The following is a 19,065-nucleotide window of genomic DNA, read 5'->3' on the forward strand; positions in this document are numbered from 1 at the left end:
ATGTATATATGTTAAACAGAGAGTACCGCTTGCCATGCGGTAGCAGAGAGAACAGTCTATGACTGGGGTGGCTGGGGTATTTGACCATTTTTAGGGCCTTCCTCTGACACCGCCTGGTATAGAGGTACTGGATGGCAGGCAGCTTAGCTCCAGTGATGTACTAGACCTTACGCACTACCCTCTGTAGTGCCGTGTGGTCGGAGGCCGAGCAGTTGCCGTACCAGGCAGTGATGCAACCAGTCAGGATGCTCTCGATGTTGCAGCTGTAGAACCTTTTGACAATCTGAGGACCCATCACAAATCTTTTCAGTCTCCTGAGGGGGAATATGTTTTGCCGTGTCCTCATCACGACTGTCTTGGTGTGTTTGGACCATGATAGTTTGTTGGTGATGTGGACACCAAGGAACTTGAAGCTCTCAATCTGCTCCACTACAGCCCCGTCGATGAGAATGGGGGCGTGCTCGGGCCTCCTTTTCCTGTAGTCCACAATCTTCTCCTTTGTCTTGATTATGTTGAGGGATAGGTTGTTATTCTGGCACCACCCGGCCAGGTCTCTAACCTCCTCCCAATGTAATTGGAGAATCCAGTGGGTTCTGGTAGTCTTTAATAGTTGTTTTGTATTTGATCATGTATATGTTTTTGCTGTTTGTACTTTGTTATAGAGCCAAAAAGGTTGGAGTAGTGGTTTACCCATACATCTCCATTTTGGATAGATAACTCTTCGTGTTGTTGTTTAGTGTTTTCCAATTTTGCCAAAAGTGGTTAGAGTCTATGGATTCTTCATTTACATTGAGCTGATTTCTGATGTGCTGTTCCTTCTTTTTCTGTAGTGTACTTCTGTATTGTTTTAGTGATTCACCATAGTGAAGGCGTAGGCTCAGGTTTTCTGGGTCTCTATGTTTTTGGTTGGATAGGTTTCTCAATTTCTTTGTTAGGTTTTTGCATTCTTCATCAAACCATTTGTCATTGTTGTTCATTTTCTTAGGTTTTCTTTTAGAAATGTCTAGATTTGATAGTGAAGCTGAGAGGTCAAATATACTGCTTAGGTTTTCTACTGCCAAGTTTACACCTTCACTATTACAGTGGAACGTTTTGTCCAGGAAGTTGTCTAAAAGGGATTTCATTTGTTGTTGCCTAATTGGTTTCTGGTAGGTTTCCACACTACTTCCCTTCCATCTATAGCATTTCTTAATATTACTCAGTTCCTTTGGCTTTGATGCCTCATGATTGAGTATAGCTCTGTTCAAGTAGAGTGTAATTTTGCTGTGATCTGATAGGGGTGTCAGTGGACTGACTATGAGAGAGTGGGTTGAGGTCAGTGATAAAGTAGTGTACAGTACTACTGCCAAAAGATGAGCTATAAGTGTATCTACCATAGGAGTCCCCTCGAAGCCTACCATTGACTATGTACATACCCAGCGTGTGACCAAGCTGCAGGAGTTGTGACCTGTTTTTGTTGTTTTCTGTTGTCGTAGTTGTGCCTTGGGGGACGTATGGGGGAGGAAAGACTGTCCCCTCCAGGCAGGTGTTTGTCCCCCTGTGTGCTGAAGGTGTCAGGTTCTTGTCCGGTTCTGACATTTAGGTCGTCACAGACTAGTACATGTCCCTGGGCCTGGAAATGATTGATTTCCTCTTCCAGGATGGAGAAGCTGTCTTCATTAAAGTATGGGGATTCTAGTGGGGGGATATGGGTAGCACACAGGAGGACATTTCTCTGTTGAGATCATTTCCTTTTGAATTTCTAGCCAAATGTAAAATGTTCCTGTTTTGATTCATTTAAGAGTGAGTTATGGCTGCTCTATACCAAATTAGCATACCCCCTAAGTCCCTTCCCTGTTTCACACCTGGTAGTTTGGTGGATGGGACCACCAGCTCTCTGTAACCTAGAGGGCAACCAGTGGGTCCGTCTCTATACCATGTTTCTTGTAGGATGATAATGTCTGTATTTCTGATTTCTTTGGTAATGTCCAGGTTCCTGCTCTTTAGGCCTCAGCCAGATGACCTCAGGCCTTGGATATTCCAGGATGAGATAGTGAAGGCTTTGTGTTCCATAAAGTGTCCAATGTTGTTAGTCGTGTGGTTTGGCCTCAGGCCAGTAAGTGTGAGCAGAGCCTGCTGAGAATCTGGTACATGCCATTGGCTTGGGCTAGTGTAAGAGTGGGGGTTTATTTATTATTTATTTTTATTTCACCTTTATTTAACCAGGTAGGCCAGTTGAGAACAAGTTCTCATTTACATCTTCGACCTGGCCAAGATAAAGCAAAGCAGTGTGACAAAAACAACAACACAGAGTTACACATAAACAAACGTAAAGTCAATAACACAATAGAAAACAAATAGTACAATCTCTGTACAGGGTTGGGCCTGTTCGCCTGCTCACGGCCTGGGCGTATGTGGGACTTTCATGTTGAAGCCCTCTTTGCTGGAGTGGGGGGTCTGATCTCTGTATCTCTGTCTCTCAATTCAATTCAAGGGCTTTATTGGCATGGGAAATGTATGTTTACATTGCCAAAGGAAGTGAAATAGATAATAAACAAAAGTGAAATATACAAAAAAATTACAGTAAACATTACACTTACAAAAGTTCCAAAATAATAAGGACATTTCAAATGTCATTATGTGTATATATACAGTAGAGGTTAACCGATTTATGATTTTTCAACGCCGATACCGATTATTGGAGGACTGAAAAAAGCTGATACCGATTAATCAGCCGATTTAAATAAAAATATATATATATTACATTTTATTTAAAAAATATATATATATATTTGTAATAATGACAATTACAACAATACTGAATGAAAACTTATTTAAACTTAATATCAATAAAATCAATTTAGTCTCAAATAAATAATGAAACATGTTCAATTTGGTTTAAATAATGCAAAAACAAAGTGTTGGAGAAGAAAGTAAAAGTGCAATATGTGCCAAAAGCTAAATGTTTAAGTTCCTTGCACAGAACATATGAAAGCTGGTGGTTCCTTTTAACATTTGTCTTCAATATTCCCAGGTAAGAAGTTTAAGGTTGTAGTTATTAGAGGAATTATAGGACTTTTTCTCTCTATACCATTTGTATTTCATACACCTTTGAATATTGGATGTTCTAATAGGTACTTTAGGTATTGCCAGCCTAATCTCGGGAGTTGATAGGCTTGAAGTCAAACAGCGCAATGCTTGAAGCACAACGAAGAGCTGCTGGCAAATACAGGAAAGTGGTGTTTGAATGAATGCTTACGAGCCTGCTGCTGCCTACTACCGCTCAGTCAGACTGCTCTTTCAAATCATAGACTTAATTATAATATAATAAACACACAGAAATACGAGCCTTAGGTCATTAATATGGTCAAATCCGGAAACTATCATTTAGAAAACAAAACGTTTTATTCAGTGAAATGCTGAACCGTTCCGTATTTTATCTAACGGGTGGCATCCCTAAGTCTAAATATTGCTGTTACATTGCACAACCTTCAATGTTATGTCATAATTCTGTACAATTCTAGCAAATGAATTACGGTCTTTGTTAGGAAGAAATAGTCTTCACACAGTTCGCAACGAGCCAAACTGCTGCATATACCCTGACTCTGCTTGCACAGAACGCAAGAGAAGTGACACAATTTCCCTAGTTAAAAGAAATGCATGTTAGCAGGCAATATTAACTAAATATGCAGGTTTAAATATATATACTTGTGTATTGATTTTAAGAAAGGCGTTGATGTTTATGGTTAGGTACATTGGTGCAACGACAGTGCTTTTTTCGCGAATGCGCTTGTTAAATCCTCACCCGTTTGTCGAAGTAGGCGCATCAATTATATGCAACGCAGGACACCCTAGATAAACTAGTAATATCATCAACCATGTGCAGTTAACTAGTGATTATGTTAAGATTGATTGTTTTTTAATAAGACATGTTTAATGCTAGCCTAGCACCTTACCTTGGCTTCTTGCTGCACTCGCATAACAGGTAGTCAGCCTGCCACGCAGTCTCCTCGTGGAGTGCAATGTTATCGGCCATAATCGGTGTCCAAAAATGCAGATTACCGATTGTTATGAAAACTTACATTGTGGAGTTCACATTTGGTGACATCTTCTCATCTGCAGCGTTTTTTTGTTTAACTTAATTAAATGGCCTACTGTACGTTTTGATATTTGGCCTACTGTACGTTTTGATATTTGGCCTACTGTACGTTTTGATATTTGGCCTACTGTACGTTTTGATATTTGGCCTACTGTACGTTTTGATATTTGGCCTACTGTACGTTTTGATATTTGGCCTACTGTACGTTTTGATATTTGGCCTACTGTACGTTTTGATATTTGGCCTACTGTATGTTTTGATATTTGGCCTACTGTACGTTTTGATATTTGGCCTACTGTATGTTTTGATATTTGGCCTACTGTACGTTTTGATATTTGGCCTACTGTATGTTTTGATATTTGGCCTACTGTACGTTTTGATATTTGGCCTACTGTACGTTTTGATATTTGGCCTACTGTATGTTTTGATGCTTGGCCTACTGTATGTTTTGATGCTTGGCCTACTGTACGTTTTGATATTTGGCCTACTGTACGTTTTGATATTTGGCCTACTGTATGTTTTGATATTTGGCCTACTGTACGTTTTGATATTTGGCCTACTGTACGTTTTGATATTTGGCCTACTGTATGTTTTGATGCTTGGCCTACTGTATGTTTTGATGCTTGGCCTACTGTACGTTTTGATATTTGGCCTACTGTACGTTTTGATATTTGGCCTACTGTACGTTTTGATGCTTGGCCTGCTGTACGTTTTGATATTTGGCCTACTGTATGTTTTGATGCTTGGCCTACTGTACGTTTTGATGCTTGGCCTACTGTACGTTTTGATGCTTGGCCTACTGTACGTTTTGATGCTTGGCCTACTGTACGTTTTGATGCTTGGCCTACTGTACGTTTTGATGCTTGGCCTACTGTACGTTTTGATGCTAGGCCTACTGTACGTTTTGATGCTTGGTCTACTGTACGTTTTGATGCTTGGCCTACTGTATGTTTTGATGCTTGGCCTACTGTACGTTTTGATGCTTGGCCTACTGTACGTTTTGATGCTTGGCCTACTGTATGTTTTGATGCTTGGCCTACTGTACGTTTTGATGCTTGGCCTACTGTATGTTTTGATGCTTGGCCTACTGTACGTTTTGATGCTTGGCCTACTGTACGTTTTGATGCTTGGCCTACTGTACGTTTTGATATTTGGCCTACTGTACGTTTTGATATTTGGCCTACTGTATGTTTTGATATTTGGCCTACATGCAAATAGACCAGGGCCTACGTTGCATAGATGTCTTAGAGCTATAGTCTCTGCTGACCCAGACATGGATATCAGTGTGTAAGTAGTGAATAGACTGGTGTCGCTGGCCATATCTAGGCTACTCAGTTCTGTTAAATAGTAGGCTGCTATAGGCTCGTATACTGTCCCAGACCAGCGCTCCTCACGCCTGCCCCTTCACCCTACCTCACCAGCGCTCCTCACTCCTGCCCCTTCACCCTACCTCACCAGCGCTCCTCACTCCTGCCCCTTCACCAGCACTCCTCACACCTGCCCCTTCACCCTACCTCACCAGCGCTCCTCACTCCTGCCCCTTCACCCTACCTCACCAGCGCTCCTCACTCCTGCCCCTTCACCCTACCTCACCAGCACTCCTCACTCCTGCCCCTTCACCCTACCTCACCAGCACTCCTCACTCCTGCCCCTTCACCCTACCTCACCAGCGCTCCTCACTCCTGCCCCTTCACCCTACCTCACCAGCGCTCCTCACACCTGCCCCTTCACCCTACCTCACCAGCGCTCCTCACACCTGCCCCTTCACCCTACCTCACCAGCGCTCCTCACTCCTGCCCCTTCACCCTACCTCACCAGCGCTCCTCACGGCTGCCCCTTCACCCTACCTCACCAGCGCTCCTCACGGCTGCCCCTTCACCCTACCTCACCAGCGCTCCTCACTCCTGCCCCTTCACCCTACCTCACCAGCGCTCATCATGCCTGCCCCTTCACACTACCTCACCAGCACTCCTCACTCCTGCCCCTTCACCCTACCTCACCAGCGCTCCTCACGGCTACCCCTTCACCCTACCTCACCAGCGCTCCTCACTCCTGCCCCTTCACCCTACCTCACCAGCACTCCTCACTCCTGCCCCTTCACCCTACCTCACCAGCACTCCTCACTCCTGCCCCTTCACCCTACCTCACCAGCGCTCCTCACTCCTGCCCCTTCACCCTACCTCACCAGCGCTCCTCACACCTGCCCCTCCACCCTACCTCACCAGCGCTCCTCACACCTGCCCCTTCACCCTACCCCACCAGCGCTCCTCACTCCTGCCCCTTCACCCTACCTCACCAGCGCTCCTCACGGTTGCACCTTCACCCTACCTCACCAGCGCTCCTCACGGCTGCCCCTTCACCCTACCTCACCAGCGCTCCTCACTCCTCACTCCTGCCCCTTCACCCTACCTCACCAGCACTCCTCACTCCTGCCCCTTCACCCTACCTCACCAGCGCTCCTCACTCCTGCCCCTTCACCCTACCTCACCAGCGCTCCTCACACCTGCCCCTTCACCCTACCTCACCAGCGCTCCTCACACCTGCCCCTTCACCCTACCTCACCAGTGCTCCTCACACCTGCCCCTTCACCCTACCTCACCAGCGCTCCTCACTCCTGCCCCTTCACCCTACCTCACCAGCGCTCCTCACGGCTGCACCTTCACCCTACCTCACCAGCGCTCCTCACGGCTGCCCCTTCACCCTACCTCACCAGCGCTCCTCACTCCTGCCCCTTCACCCTACCTCACCAGCGCTCATCATGCCTGCCCCTTCACCCTACCTCACCAGCGCTCCTCACTCCTGCCCCTTCACCCTACCTCACCAGCGCTCCTCACTCCTGCCCCTTCACCCTACCTCACCAGCGCTCCTCACTCCTGCCCCTTCACCCTACCTCACCAGCGCTCCTCACACCTGCCCCTTCACCCTACCTCACCAGCGCTCCTCACACCTGCCCCTTCACCCTACCTCACCAGCGCTCCTCACTCCTGCCCCTTCACCCTACCTCACCAGCGCTCCTCACTCCTGCCCCTTCACCCTACCTCACCAGCGCTCCTCACGGCTGCCCCTTCACCCTACCTCACCAGCGCTCCTCACTCCTGCCCCTTCACCCTACCTCACCAGCGCTCCTCACGGCTACCCCTTCACCCTACCTCACCAGCGCTCCTCACGGCTACCCCTTCACCCTACCTCACCAGCGCTCCTCACTCCTGCTCCTTCACCCTACCTCACCAGCGCTCCTCACGCCTGCCCCTTCACCCTACCTCACCAGCGCTCCTCACGCCTGCCCCTTCACCCTACCTCACCAGCGCTCCTCACTCCTGCCCCTTCACCCTACCTCAACAGGGCTCCTCACGCCTGCCCCTTCACCCTACCTCACCAGCCACTTCACCCTAACTCACCAGCGCTCCTCACTCCTGCCCCTTTACCTTACCTCACCAGCGCTCCTCACGGTTGCTCCTTCACCCTACCTCTCCACCGCTCCTCACTCCTGCCCCTTCACCCTACCTCACCAGCGCTCCTCATGCCTGCCCCTTCACCCTACCTCTCCACCGCTCCTCACTCCTGCCCCTTCACCCTACCTCTCCACCGCTCCTCACTCCTGCTCCTTCACCCTACCTCACCACCGCTCCTCACTCCTGCTCCTTCACCCTACCTCACCAGCGCTCCTCATGCCTGCCCCTTCACCCTACCTCACCAGCGCTCCTCACTCCTGCCCCTTCACCCTACCTCACCAGCGCTCCTCACTCCTGCCCCTTCACCCTACCTCACCAGCGCTCCTAGCCAGCTAACTAGCGATTAGCATATTCAGCTAACAATTTATTTTAACCACAACTTGCTAAGAAAAGACCAACTAGCTGTTTGCAGACAGTAAGATACACAAACTAATAGTGTAATTATAGAACACTTATGGATTTATATTAACAAGCAAAGTGGAAAGCAGCATCGTTGTCATCAACATATTGTTGCATCTGCTGTGAAAAAGAGCGGCACCATGTGGTGGTCTCCGATAGAGGTTTCAGTTATAGGTACAACTGTCCCAGCGGCCCGGTTAGAGGACGCAAATGACCAGTAGGAGGCAGGGAGACAACTCACACTTTATTTCCACACACACACACACACACACACACACACACACACACACACACACACACACACACACACACACACACACACATACACAGCCTACGGGAAGAGGAATAGAATTGGTGAAAGTGGTTTGTGGTCAGTGACGCGCTAACACACACGGTTGGGAAGTTCAGGATGGAGGCTTGTCCTTGTATGAAGGGCCCAGTGGTGAGTTGTGTTGAGGTGGTGCAGAGTTCTTCTGACCTGTTGTCTCTCTGTAAACCTGTCCAACTGAAGCTGTGTTTGAGATCCCCCCCCCGGTACAGTCTGTGATTGGCTGACCACAGGGAGAATGTTCTGGAAGGGCCCTTGGCAACTGAGTAGCCAGGGACAGAGGTGTGAAACCGGGGGATGGTAGACTCTGCTGGGCTGGAGAGTTTCTAAAGTTTGTGTCTCTGTGTCCCAGGGCCAGAGAGAAGGCTTGAGAGAGGGTTTTAACATGCTGCATTGACCATGCAGACTGGAGAGTTTCTAAAGCTTGTGTCTCTGTGTCCCAGGGCCAGAGAGAAGGCTTGAGAGAGGGTTTTAACATGCTGCATTGACCATGCAGACTGGAGAGTTTCTAAAGTTTGTGTCTCTGTGTCCCAGGGCCAGAGAGAAGGCTTGAGAGAGGGTTTTAACATGCTGCATTGACCATGCAGACTGGAGAGTGAATGGTCGGCAAATGATCTTGTGGTCGAGCAACAACAGCTACGCTCCTTGAATGACAGAGGTCGGGGCTTGGTGAGAGAGAGAGGAATAGGCCTTCTATGCCATCAAAAGGAACATACAATTCTACATGCCAATTAGGATCTGGCAAAAAATACTTGAATCAGTTATGGAATTAGGCCGATACCCAGTAATTATCAAAATCGATAAAGGGTCGTTATATTCTACAACCACCTAAAAGGAAGCGATTCCCAAACCTTACATAACAAAGCCATCACCTACAGAGAGATGAACCTGGAGAAGAGTCCGCTAAGCAAGCTGGTCCTGGGGCTCTGTTCACAAACACAAACAGACCCCACAGAGCCCCAGGAAAGCAACACAATTAGACCCAACCAAATCTTGAGAAAGTAAAAAAGATAATTACTTGACACATTGGAAAGAAGTAACAAAAAACCAGAGCAAACTAGAACGCTATTTGGCCCTAAACAGAGAGTACACAGTGGCAGAATACCTGACCACTGTGACTGACCCAAACTTAAGGAAAGCTTTGGCTATGTACAGACTCAGTGAGCACAGCCTTGCTATTGAGAAAGGCCGGCGTAGGCAGACCTGGCTCTCAAGAGAAGACAGGCTATGTGTACACTGCCCACAAAATGAGGTTAGAAACTGAGTTGCAATTCCTGTCTTCCTTCCAAATGTATTTCCATATTACAGACTCATATTTCTCTCAGATTACACAGACCCACAAAGAATTCAAAAAACAAACCCAATACTGATAAACTCCCATATCTACCACGTGAAATACCACAGTGTGCCATCACAGCAGACCGATGTATGACCTTGTGCTACAAGAAAAGGTCAACCATTGAAGAACAAACACCATTGTAAATACAACCCATATTTATTCTCCCTTTTTAACTTTTAACTATTTGAACATCATTACATCACTGTTGCTTCCTAAGTGGACAGTTTGATTTCACAGAAGTGTGATTGACTTGGAGTTACATTGTGTTGTTTAAGTGTTCCCTTTATTTTTTTGAGCAGTGTATATTATAAACTGGATGGTTAGAGCCCTGAATGCTGATTGGCTGACAGCCGTGGTATATCAGACCGTATACCACGGGTATGACAAAGCATTTATTTGTACTGCTCTAATTACGTTGGTAACCAGTTTAGAATAGCAATAAGGCACCTTGGGGGTTTGTGGTATATGGCCAATATACCACGGCTAAGGGCTGTTCTTAGGCACGACGCATTGTGCCTTATTGCATAAATATGACATTTGAAATGTCTTTATTCTTTTGGAATTTTTGTGAGTAATGTTTACTGTCCATTTTTTATTGTTTATTTCACTTTTGTTTTATCTATTTCACTTGCTTTGACGATGTTAACATGTGTTTCCCATGCCAATAAAGCCCTTAAATTGAATTGAGAGAGAGAGAGATGACTCAAGTAGCAGAGTATCATTTAACAAACCAATCATTTAAATACCTTTTATAGAAGGTAAAGTAAAAACTCAAACCGGTATGTACATTAATACCAGTATATAGTCAAATATGTTATACCTATACTTCACTGTCTTTAGTGTACAATGTAGATGTTAACATTAGTTAGCAGACGTCTTCAACATTTGTGTTTTTATGTATTATTAAAGATGTTTTCAAAGACCCATCTGTTTGACCAGAAATCAAAGTTGAAATGCTGGAGCCAAATATGCCAGAGGGCATTACTTTGCTGTCAGATATGATATCAGTATGTTATCCTGGATTAAATGATGCGTCTGAATCTTCTGTGTGCTGACTGGCTTATCATACACATTTCTTTATTTTATAAGGAAAGCACAAGAAGTGTAGCCTATGTGCTGCAGTAAAAATAGAGGACAGAGTGAACTGTAACTTAATAAGGCCAGCGTTTCCCAAACTCGGTCCTGGGGACCCCAAGGGGGGCCCTTTTTGTTTTTTGCCCCCAGTGCTAACCAGCTGATTCATATAATTAGCTAATCATCAAGCTTTGATCGTTTGAATCAGCTGTGTAGTGTTAGGGCACAAACCAAAATGTGCACTCCTTGAGTACCTGAGGATCGAGCTTTGGGAACACTGCTATAGGCCTTGCTAATAGCTGTATAGCCTAAATCCTCATGATGCTAGGGTTGATGATACATACCTGGAGTCTGGACCCATCACTCCTCTCTCACAGCATGGGCTAAAGGACTGTGTGACATCAGATGTTTTGGCCTGTTGGCTAAAACCACGCCAGACATCCTGATAATTACTGTAATTGTAAATATGCTGATTGGGCCTTGTATGATGAGTCAGGCCAGGCCTCCTATAAAATGTGATGGAAGGAAAAGAGAGAGAGTGCTCTGTCCATCTGTCTCTCTCCTCCTCCTCTGGCTCCAGTGTTTTTGTCTCTTCTATTTGTTTTCCCTCACTTTTCTTCAGGCCAGTGGAGCTATGTTACACATCCGCAGTGTGGTAAAGGGGGGAAATATGTGTACAGTTGTGTGTGTGCTATGCTAAGCTACAGTTGGATAGGGTTTCTAGGGCTAGTGTTAGTGATAGCTGGGCTATGCTACAGTTAGGGTTTCTAGGGCTAGTGTTAGTGGTAGCTGGGCTATGCTACAGTTAGGGTTTCTAGGGCTAGTGTTAGTGGTAGCTGGGCTATGCTACAGTTAGGGTTTCTAGGGCTAGTGTTAGTGGTAGCTGGGCTATGCTACAGTTAGGGTTTCTAGGGCTAGTGTTAGTGGTAGTTGGGCTATGCTACAGTTAGGGTTTCTAGGGCTAGTGTTAGTGGTAGCTGGGCTATGCTACAGTTAGGGTTTCTAGGGCTAGTGTTAGTGGTAGCTGGGCTATGCTACAGTTAGGGTTTCTAGGGCTAGTGTTAGTGGTAGCTGGGCTATGCTACAGTTAGGGTTTATAGGGCTAGTGTTAGTGGTAGCTGGGCTATGCTACAGTTAGGGTTTATAGGGCTAGTGTTAGTGGTAGCTGGGCTATGCTACAGTTAGGGTTTCTAGGGCTAGTGTTAGTGGTAGCTGGGCTGTGCTACAGTTAGGGTTTCTAGGGCTAGTGTTAGTGGTAGCTGGGCTATGCTACAGTTAGGGTTTCTAGGGCTAGTGTTAGTGGTAGCTGGGCTATGCTAAGCTACAGTTAGGGTTTCTAGGGCTAGTGTTTGTGGTAGCTGGGCTATGCTAAGCTACAGTTAGGGTTTCTAGGGCTAGTGTTAGTGGTAGCTGGGCTATGCTAAGCTACAGTTAGGGTTTCTAGGGCTAGTGTTAGTGGTAGCTGGGCTATGCTAAGCTACAGTTAGGGTTTCTAGGGCTAGTGTTAGTGGTAGCTGGGCTATGCTAAGCTACAGTTAGGGTTTCTAGGGCTAGTGTTTGTGGTAGCTGGGTTATGCTAAGCTACAGTTGGATAGGGTTTCTAGGGCTTGTGTTAGTGGTAGCTGGGCTATGCTACAGTTAGGGTTTCTAGGGCTAGTGTTAGTGGTAGCTGGGCTATGCTACAGTTAGGGTTTCTAGGGCTAGTGTTAGTGGTAGCTGGGCTATGCTACAGTTAGGGTTTCTAGGGCTAGTGTCAGTGGTAGCGGGGCTATGCTACAGTTAGGGTTTCTAGGGCTAGTGTTAGTGGTAGCTGGGCTATGCTAAGCTACAGTTAGGGTTTCTAGGGCTAGTGTTAGTGGTAGCTGGGCTATACTAAGCTACAGTTAGGGTTTCTAGGGCTAGTGTCAGTGGTAGCTGGGTTATGAGAGATTTCAGAAAGACAGATACACACATTCACACTCTCTCTTGCTCTCAATTCAATGGGCTTTATTAGCATGAGAAACATAGCACTGTCTCTCTCACACTCTCTCTCACACACACTCTTCAGCCTAGTGTATGTGGTTGACTACTGGGAGTGTGTGTGGGGGGGTAGCAGCTCAGGGGAGGTTTTAGTGCTCTGTGTTTTATCTCTCCCCTGTCATTAAGATAAATGATATGAAGGTGGCTATCCAAGTCTCCAATATTCCAAGCCCAGGGCGTTCGTTATACAAGGGGTTTGTGCTGCGTGTGCGTGTCACATTGACTTATGTGCTCCATCGTTTCTGCTAGTTTACCCATATATTTGATTATTATGTATCCTATTACATTAGAGCTTCTGAGGGCTGGTTTCCATAAGAAAGCACACAGCTGCTGCTCAGTGGACCTGTCACCTCTCTCTCACACACACACACACCCGGTGTGGTCTGAAACAGCCCTGATACACCCAGCGTTATCCTCCTACCTTACTCTTTCAGAACCACACATTATCACCTCACTTAAGTTGCGCTGCAGGAGTGACTCACCTCATAAGCTCACACTTTGCTTGTTGTTGTTCTTTGTAAACAAACACATGTGACTGTCGAAAACTGCTGTTTTGGGAAACCCAGTACCGGTAAGCTTCATAATGACATTTTTTTACAACAAAATGATGAACACGATCTGCTTATATTACCTAGTCCTGGGGACCACCTGTGTGCACGTTTTGGTTTTTGCCCTAGCACTACAGAGCTGACCTAGTCCTGGGGGGCAGGACCGAGATTGGGAAACACTGACCTTGTGCACAAGTTGACTGTGGGTATTTATTTAAAAAGTGCTAATATTCAAAGCCCAAAAAGTGTAATTTACCAAAATGCTAACAACTACTAAGGTATCCTCATAGGATGCTAACTAAATGCTAACAACTACTAAGGAATCCTCATAGAGGATGCTAATTAAATGCTAACGAGCGCATTGCAAACATTTTGTACAGTTTCTGACCTAAACTATACAAGTAACTCCCAAATGCTACTCAGTTTGCTGCGCAAAAGGAAGATTAGCAAGGCTCGTGATCCACGAGGGGATACTCTGCTATTATCAAGCGAATACTTGATTTTTGGAAGAAGCTACCACTTCGCCAGATAGCTCACTAGCTACTAAATTAGCAAACCAAATGCACAATTGCAGAGCATTTAGCACATTTTTGACAGTTAACTTAATAGTTATAAGATATCTAGCTGGCAAACATTTAGTTGTGAATTCCAATCTGTAATTTGATCACCTGGCGCGTGCTGCACGACAGTGACTCACAAGCCTCCGGTCTCGTTGTTGTGTTCTTATAAACAAACACCACGGGACAGGGAACTATCGTAAGCTTCATAATTATGTGACAGATGAAATGGAGAACACAATGTTCTTTATCTCCTAATGTATTGCACGAGTTGACTGCAGGTATTTACTTAAAGTAGCTACAAATATTCAAATGTATAGTTTCAACGGTAGTGAAAAACCATCCCGTGGCTTTTTCCAAATACCCCGGTATACAGTATATACGTTATACCGCCCAAGCCTAGTCACATTATAGTGGGGTCACATTATAGGGAGATCATCATTGGACTGATCTGGGCTACATCAGTCTACATCAGTAATCTATAGTCTAGATAAAGATTTAGAATCGAGGCCATGTCTATGGTCATCGAGACGAAGCCTTGAAGGAGAGAGAATTAGTGATGGGGGTGAAAATCACTGTACCTGCATCAAAACTCCAGAACTTTTACTTTATAACTTGTTGTCCATATACTTTTTTTAATCGGAAGCCAATTTGTTTTTCAGCACATTTATTTCCATGACTGGTCATGGAAGCAGACATTTGGTGAGAAATATGTTTGGAACATCGAATCGCAATACATACAGTCATGAAAATTGCAGTGTTCATTTTTTTAGATTTAGTGTTGGTGAAATTTTTGTCAAAATGACAGTCACATTTTTGTCATTTGAAGGATTTAGTCTAGTTATTGTTTTATTTGTTTTATTTCACCTTTATTTAACCAGGTAGGCCAGTTGAGAACAAGTTCTCATTTACAACTGTGACCTGGCCAAGATAAAGCAAAGCAGTGCGACACAAACAACACAGTTACACATGGAATAAACAAACATACAGTCAATAATACAATAGAAAAAGTCTATATAAAATGTGTGCAAATGAGATAAGATTACGGAGGTAAGGCAATAAATAGGCCATAGTGGCGAAATAATTACAATTTAGCAATTAAACACTGGAATGGTAGATGTGCAGAAGATGAGTGTGCAAGTAGAGATACTGGGGTGCAAAGGGGCAAAGTAGATAACAGTATGGGGATGAGGTAGTTGGATGGGCTATTTACAAATGGGCTATGCACAGGTGCAGTGATCTGTGAACTTAATGCTGCTATTGTTTTTACATTTTGTAAAGCAGCTTGTGTTTCTTAACCAGCCAAAGGGTAGCTAACTAGAAGGCTGGCGGTAAAGCAAGAGAGTCGCCTGTGTGATGTGTACACTATAAGTGGAGCCTGTCTGCCTGTCTGCCCACACTCATCGCTTGCTCCCCTGCAGCTCACCAGCTGATGTAGGCTGTGTGTGCTGGGTGTAACGTGTCCTTCCCACTTGCTGAACAGAAATGCGCTGCACATCTGTGCTGCTCATATTAATTGTGCTCATCACTGAAAAGCGCTCAGTCGTTCCAGAAACTCTTGTCCAGTCCACTTAGGAGTCTGATGTTTGGCACCGAGATCATTTTCTCCTCTCATTTTATAGTTTTTTCTGGGTCTGTTTATATTGTAGTCAATATTTTTGTTGATGAAATTAACACTGTCGTATCGGCACCTAAGTATCGTGAGGTCCCTGGCAATTCCCAGCCCTAGAGCAAATGAGATGTTAGTTGCTCGAATGTCCACCTATAGCATGGAGAACATACCGTATTAATATGCATGGGCATTTCATTATTATAGATAATGAACAATTTGCATCTAATTAGCATGGAATTAGTATCAGCTCACTCATGACTGGTTCCAGTCCACAGGTCGTACTGGTAGGAACCTGGTCTGATAACACTTAATTGAAATTCATAACACACCCTCGGCACATGTAATTACCTGTAGTGGAAACTGGGCCTGCGTCAACCCTTATGAGAGAGCTGGTGATGTGTATTAGCCTATATCACATAGTTTACACGTTCCTTTGATGGATTTAGCCTAATCTGTGCCATGAAAATTCAAATCATGAATCAAAAATGAAGCTATTTGGCTACTCAGTCTCAAGCAGTAGGACTGTTGTTGAGGGTAAGGTGAAACACCTGCCATAATGCATAGAATAAGATGTCTGGTTAGTTCAATTGATGTTGTGTATGCGTCTACAGTATATTAAACTTCACTGGGTTTTAGGCGTAATGTAAATCCTCTTGCGTGATGGAATAATGGCGCATTGCTTTCCCTTCATGGATTCTTCTTGTGGGTATAACTTCACAAACTGCCAATGTTAGTTAAAGCTTTTCTGTGTGAGGCAACTGATCATTAGACTACTCCTACGCTGTCGTCCATGTTTCACGCCGACCAGGTAAGTCTCCTCGCACCTTTTGTTGTTTTAAGCAAGGAGTACTTCAGGAGTTTTGTAGACTCATTTCATTTAGCCTAACTCAACTCTCTCTCTTTCTCTCTGTCTCTCCTCCACAGCAAATGGTGATGAGCCTGCGCGTGTCAGAGCTGCAGGTTCTGCTAGGTTACGCGGGCCGCAACAAACACGGGCGAAAACATGAGCTCTTAACCATGGCCCTGCATCTCCTGAAAGCCGGCTGCAGCCCCGCCGTGCAGATGAAGATCAAGGAACTGTACTGCAGACGCTTCCCCACCAAGATGGGCTCTCCCTCAGAGCTGGTCCTGCCCGGACCACACTACCCTGCCTCGGGAGGAGGGGCCGGAGGAGGGGGCACCGCCGCCCTGCCTGCCGGCCTCAGCCAGCTGGCGTATGAGGGCCACGGGCACGGGGGAGTACCCTCGCCGGCCGCCCTGCTGCCCATCTCGTTGCTGGGGCCTGGCAAGCACGAGCTCAGCGGGCTGGCGCACCACCTGCCCACCTCGGCCACCCTGCATCCGGTGCACCCAGACGTCAAGCTGCAGAGGCTGCCCTTCTACGATATGCTGGACGAGCTCATCAAGCCCACCAGTCTAGGTAAGGGTGGCTGGTGTCTGTGGGTGGCTGGTGTCTGTGGGTGGCTGGTGTCTGTGGGTGGCTGGTGTCTGTGGGGGTCTGTGGGTTGGTATGTGTAGTTTTGCAAACTACCAGTAATTTACCAAAGTTACCGGAATCTTCAGTAATTTTGGTAATTAACAGATAATCTATGGTAACTTTGGTAATGAATACTTGAACTTTAAAATGTTTTTATTCATATATAGTATTTATTTGTTTATATCTGTGTCCATGAGTTTGTAGTAGATAGACCATATGGTTACAGAGAAAATAGACTAATTAATGGAAAAAGCATCTAATCAATAATGGCATTATTTTTATCAACTCTGCAACTCTTCCGACTATTGACCTTTTTCACAACTTCATGGTTGTTTGATCAGTTGGACTGTGAAGTTCCCAAATGTAAGAAGATGCTTTCTAATGATCCAAAGTCACGCTGTTGCTACTGCCTGTAAACACAGTCCAGTTCAGTGTGAATGATGGCAGGCCCTACTGCCTGTAAACACAGTCCAGTTCAAAGTGAATGATGGCAGGTCCTACTGCCTGTGAACACACAGTCCAGTTCAACGTGAATGATGGCAGGTCCTACTGCCTGTAAACACAGTCCAGTTCAACGTGAATGATGGCAGGTCCTACTGCCTGTAAACACAGTCCAGTTCAAAGTGAATGATGGCAGGTCCTACTGCCTGTAAACACAGTCCAGTTCAAAGTGAATGATGGCAGGTCCTACTGCCTGTAAACACAGTCCAGTTCAAAGTGAATGATGGCAGCTCCTACTGCCTGTAAACACACAGTCCAGTTAAGTGTGAATGATGGCAGGTCCTACTGCCTGTAAACACAGTCCAGTTCAAAGTGAATGATGGCAGGTTCTGCTGCCTGTAAACACAGTCCAGTTCAACGTGAATGATGGCAGGTCCTACTGCCTGTAAACACACAGTCCAGTTCAACGTGAATGATGGCAGGTCCTACTGCCTGTAAACACACAGTCCAGTTCAGTGTGAATGATGGCAGGCCCTACTGCCTGTAAACACACAGTCCGGTTCAGTGTGAATGATGGCAGGTCCTACTGCCTGTAAACACACAGTCCAGTTCAGTGTGAATGATGGCAGGTCCTACTGCCTGTAAACACAGTCCAGTTCAAAGTGAATGATGGCAGGTCCTACTGCCTGTAAACACAGTCCAGTTCAAAGTGAATGATGGCAGGTCCTACTGTCTGTAAACACACACTCCAGTTCAGTGTGAATGATGGCAGGTCCTACTGCCTGTAAACACAGTCCAGTTCAAAGTGAATGATGGCAGGGCCTACTGCCTGTAAACACACAGTCCAGTTCAGTGTGAATGATGGCAGGTCCTACTGCCTGTAAACACACAGTCCAGTTCAAAGTGAATGATGGCAGGTCCTACTGCCTGTAAACACACAGTCCAGTTCAGTGTGAATGATGGCAGGTCCTACTGCCTGTAAACACACAGTCCAGTTCAGTGTGAATGATGGCAGGTCCTACTGCCTGTAAACACACAGTCCAGTTCAGTGTGAATGATGGCAGGTCCTACTGCCTGTAAACACAGTCCAGTTCAAAGTGAATGATGGCAGCTCCTACTGCCTGTAAACACACAGTCCAGTTCAGTATGAATGATGGCAGGTCCTACTGCCTGTAAACACAGTCCAGTTCAAAGTGAATGATGGCAGGTCCTACTGCCTGTAAACACACAGTCCAGTTCAAAGTGAATGATGGCAGGTCCTACTGCCTGTAAACACAGTCCAGTTTAAAGTGTATGATGGCAGGTCCTACTGCCTGTAAACACACAGTCCAGTTAAGTGTGAATGATGGCAGGTCCTACTGCCTGTAAACACAGTCCAGTTCAAAGTGAATGATGGCAGGTCCTACTGTCTGTAAACACACAGTCCAGTTCAACGTGAATGATGGCAGGTCCTACTGCCTGTAAACACACAGTCCAGTTCAAAGTGAATGATGGCAGGTCCTACTGCCTGTAAACACACAGTCCAGTTCAGTGTGAATGATGGCAGGCCCTACTGCCTGTAAACACACAGTCCGGTTCAGTGTGAATGATGGCAGGTCCTACTGCCTGTAAACACACAGTCCAGTTCAGTGTGAATGATGGCAGGTCCTACTGCCTGTAAACACAGTCCAGTTCAAAGTGAATGATGGCAGGTCCTACTGTCTGTAAACACACACTCCAGTTCAGTGTGAATGATGGCAGG

The 19,065-nt window shown here is 45.8% G+C and overlaps 1 protein-coding gene across 1 annotated transcript in view; it reads left to right on the forward strand.

Annotated features, from left to right (window-relative positions):
* LOC120041053 (E3 SUMO-protein ligase PIAS1-like) overlaps nucleotides 1-19,065 on the forward strand; it is a 71,295-nt gene that overhangs the window by 31,095 nt on the left and 21,135 nt on the right. The window contains exon 2 of the mRNA XM_038986019.1: nucleotides 16,331-16,826. Coding sequence (XP_038841947.1) covers nucleotides 16,331-16,826 — 496 coding nt within the window. The remainder of the gene's footprint in view (nucleotides 1-16,330; nucleotides 16,827-19,065) is intronic.

The sequence above is a fragment of the Salvelinus namaycush genome, unplaced genomic scaffold (genome assembly GCF_016432855.1).
Source record: "Salvelinus namaycush isolate Seneca unplaced genomic scaffold, SaNama_1.0 Scaffold400, whole genome shotgun sequence".
Lineage (NCBI taxonomy): Eukaryota > Metazoa > Chordata > Actinopteri > Salmoniformes > Salmonidae > Salvelinus > Salvelinus namaycush.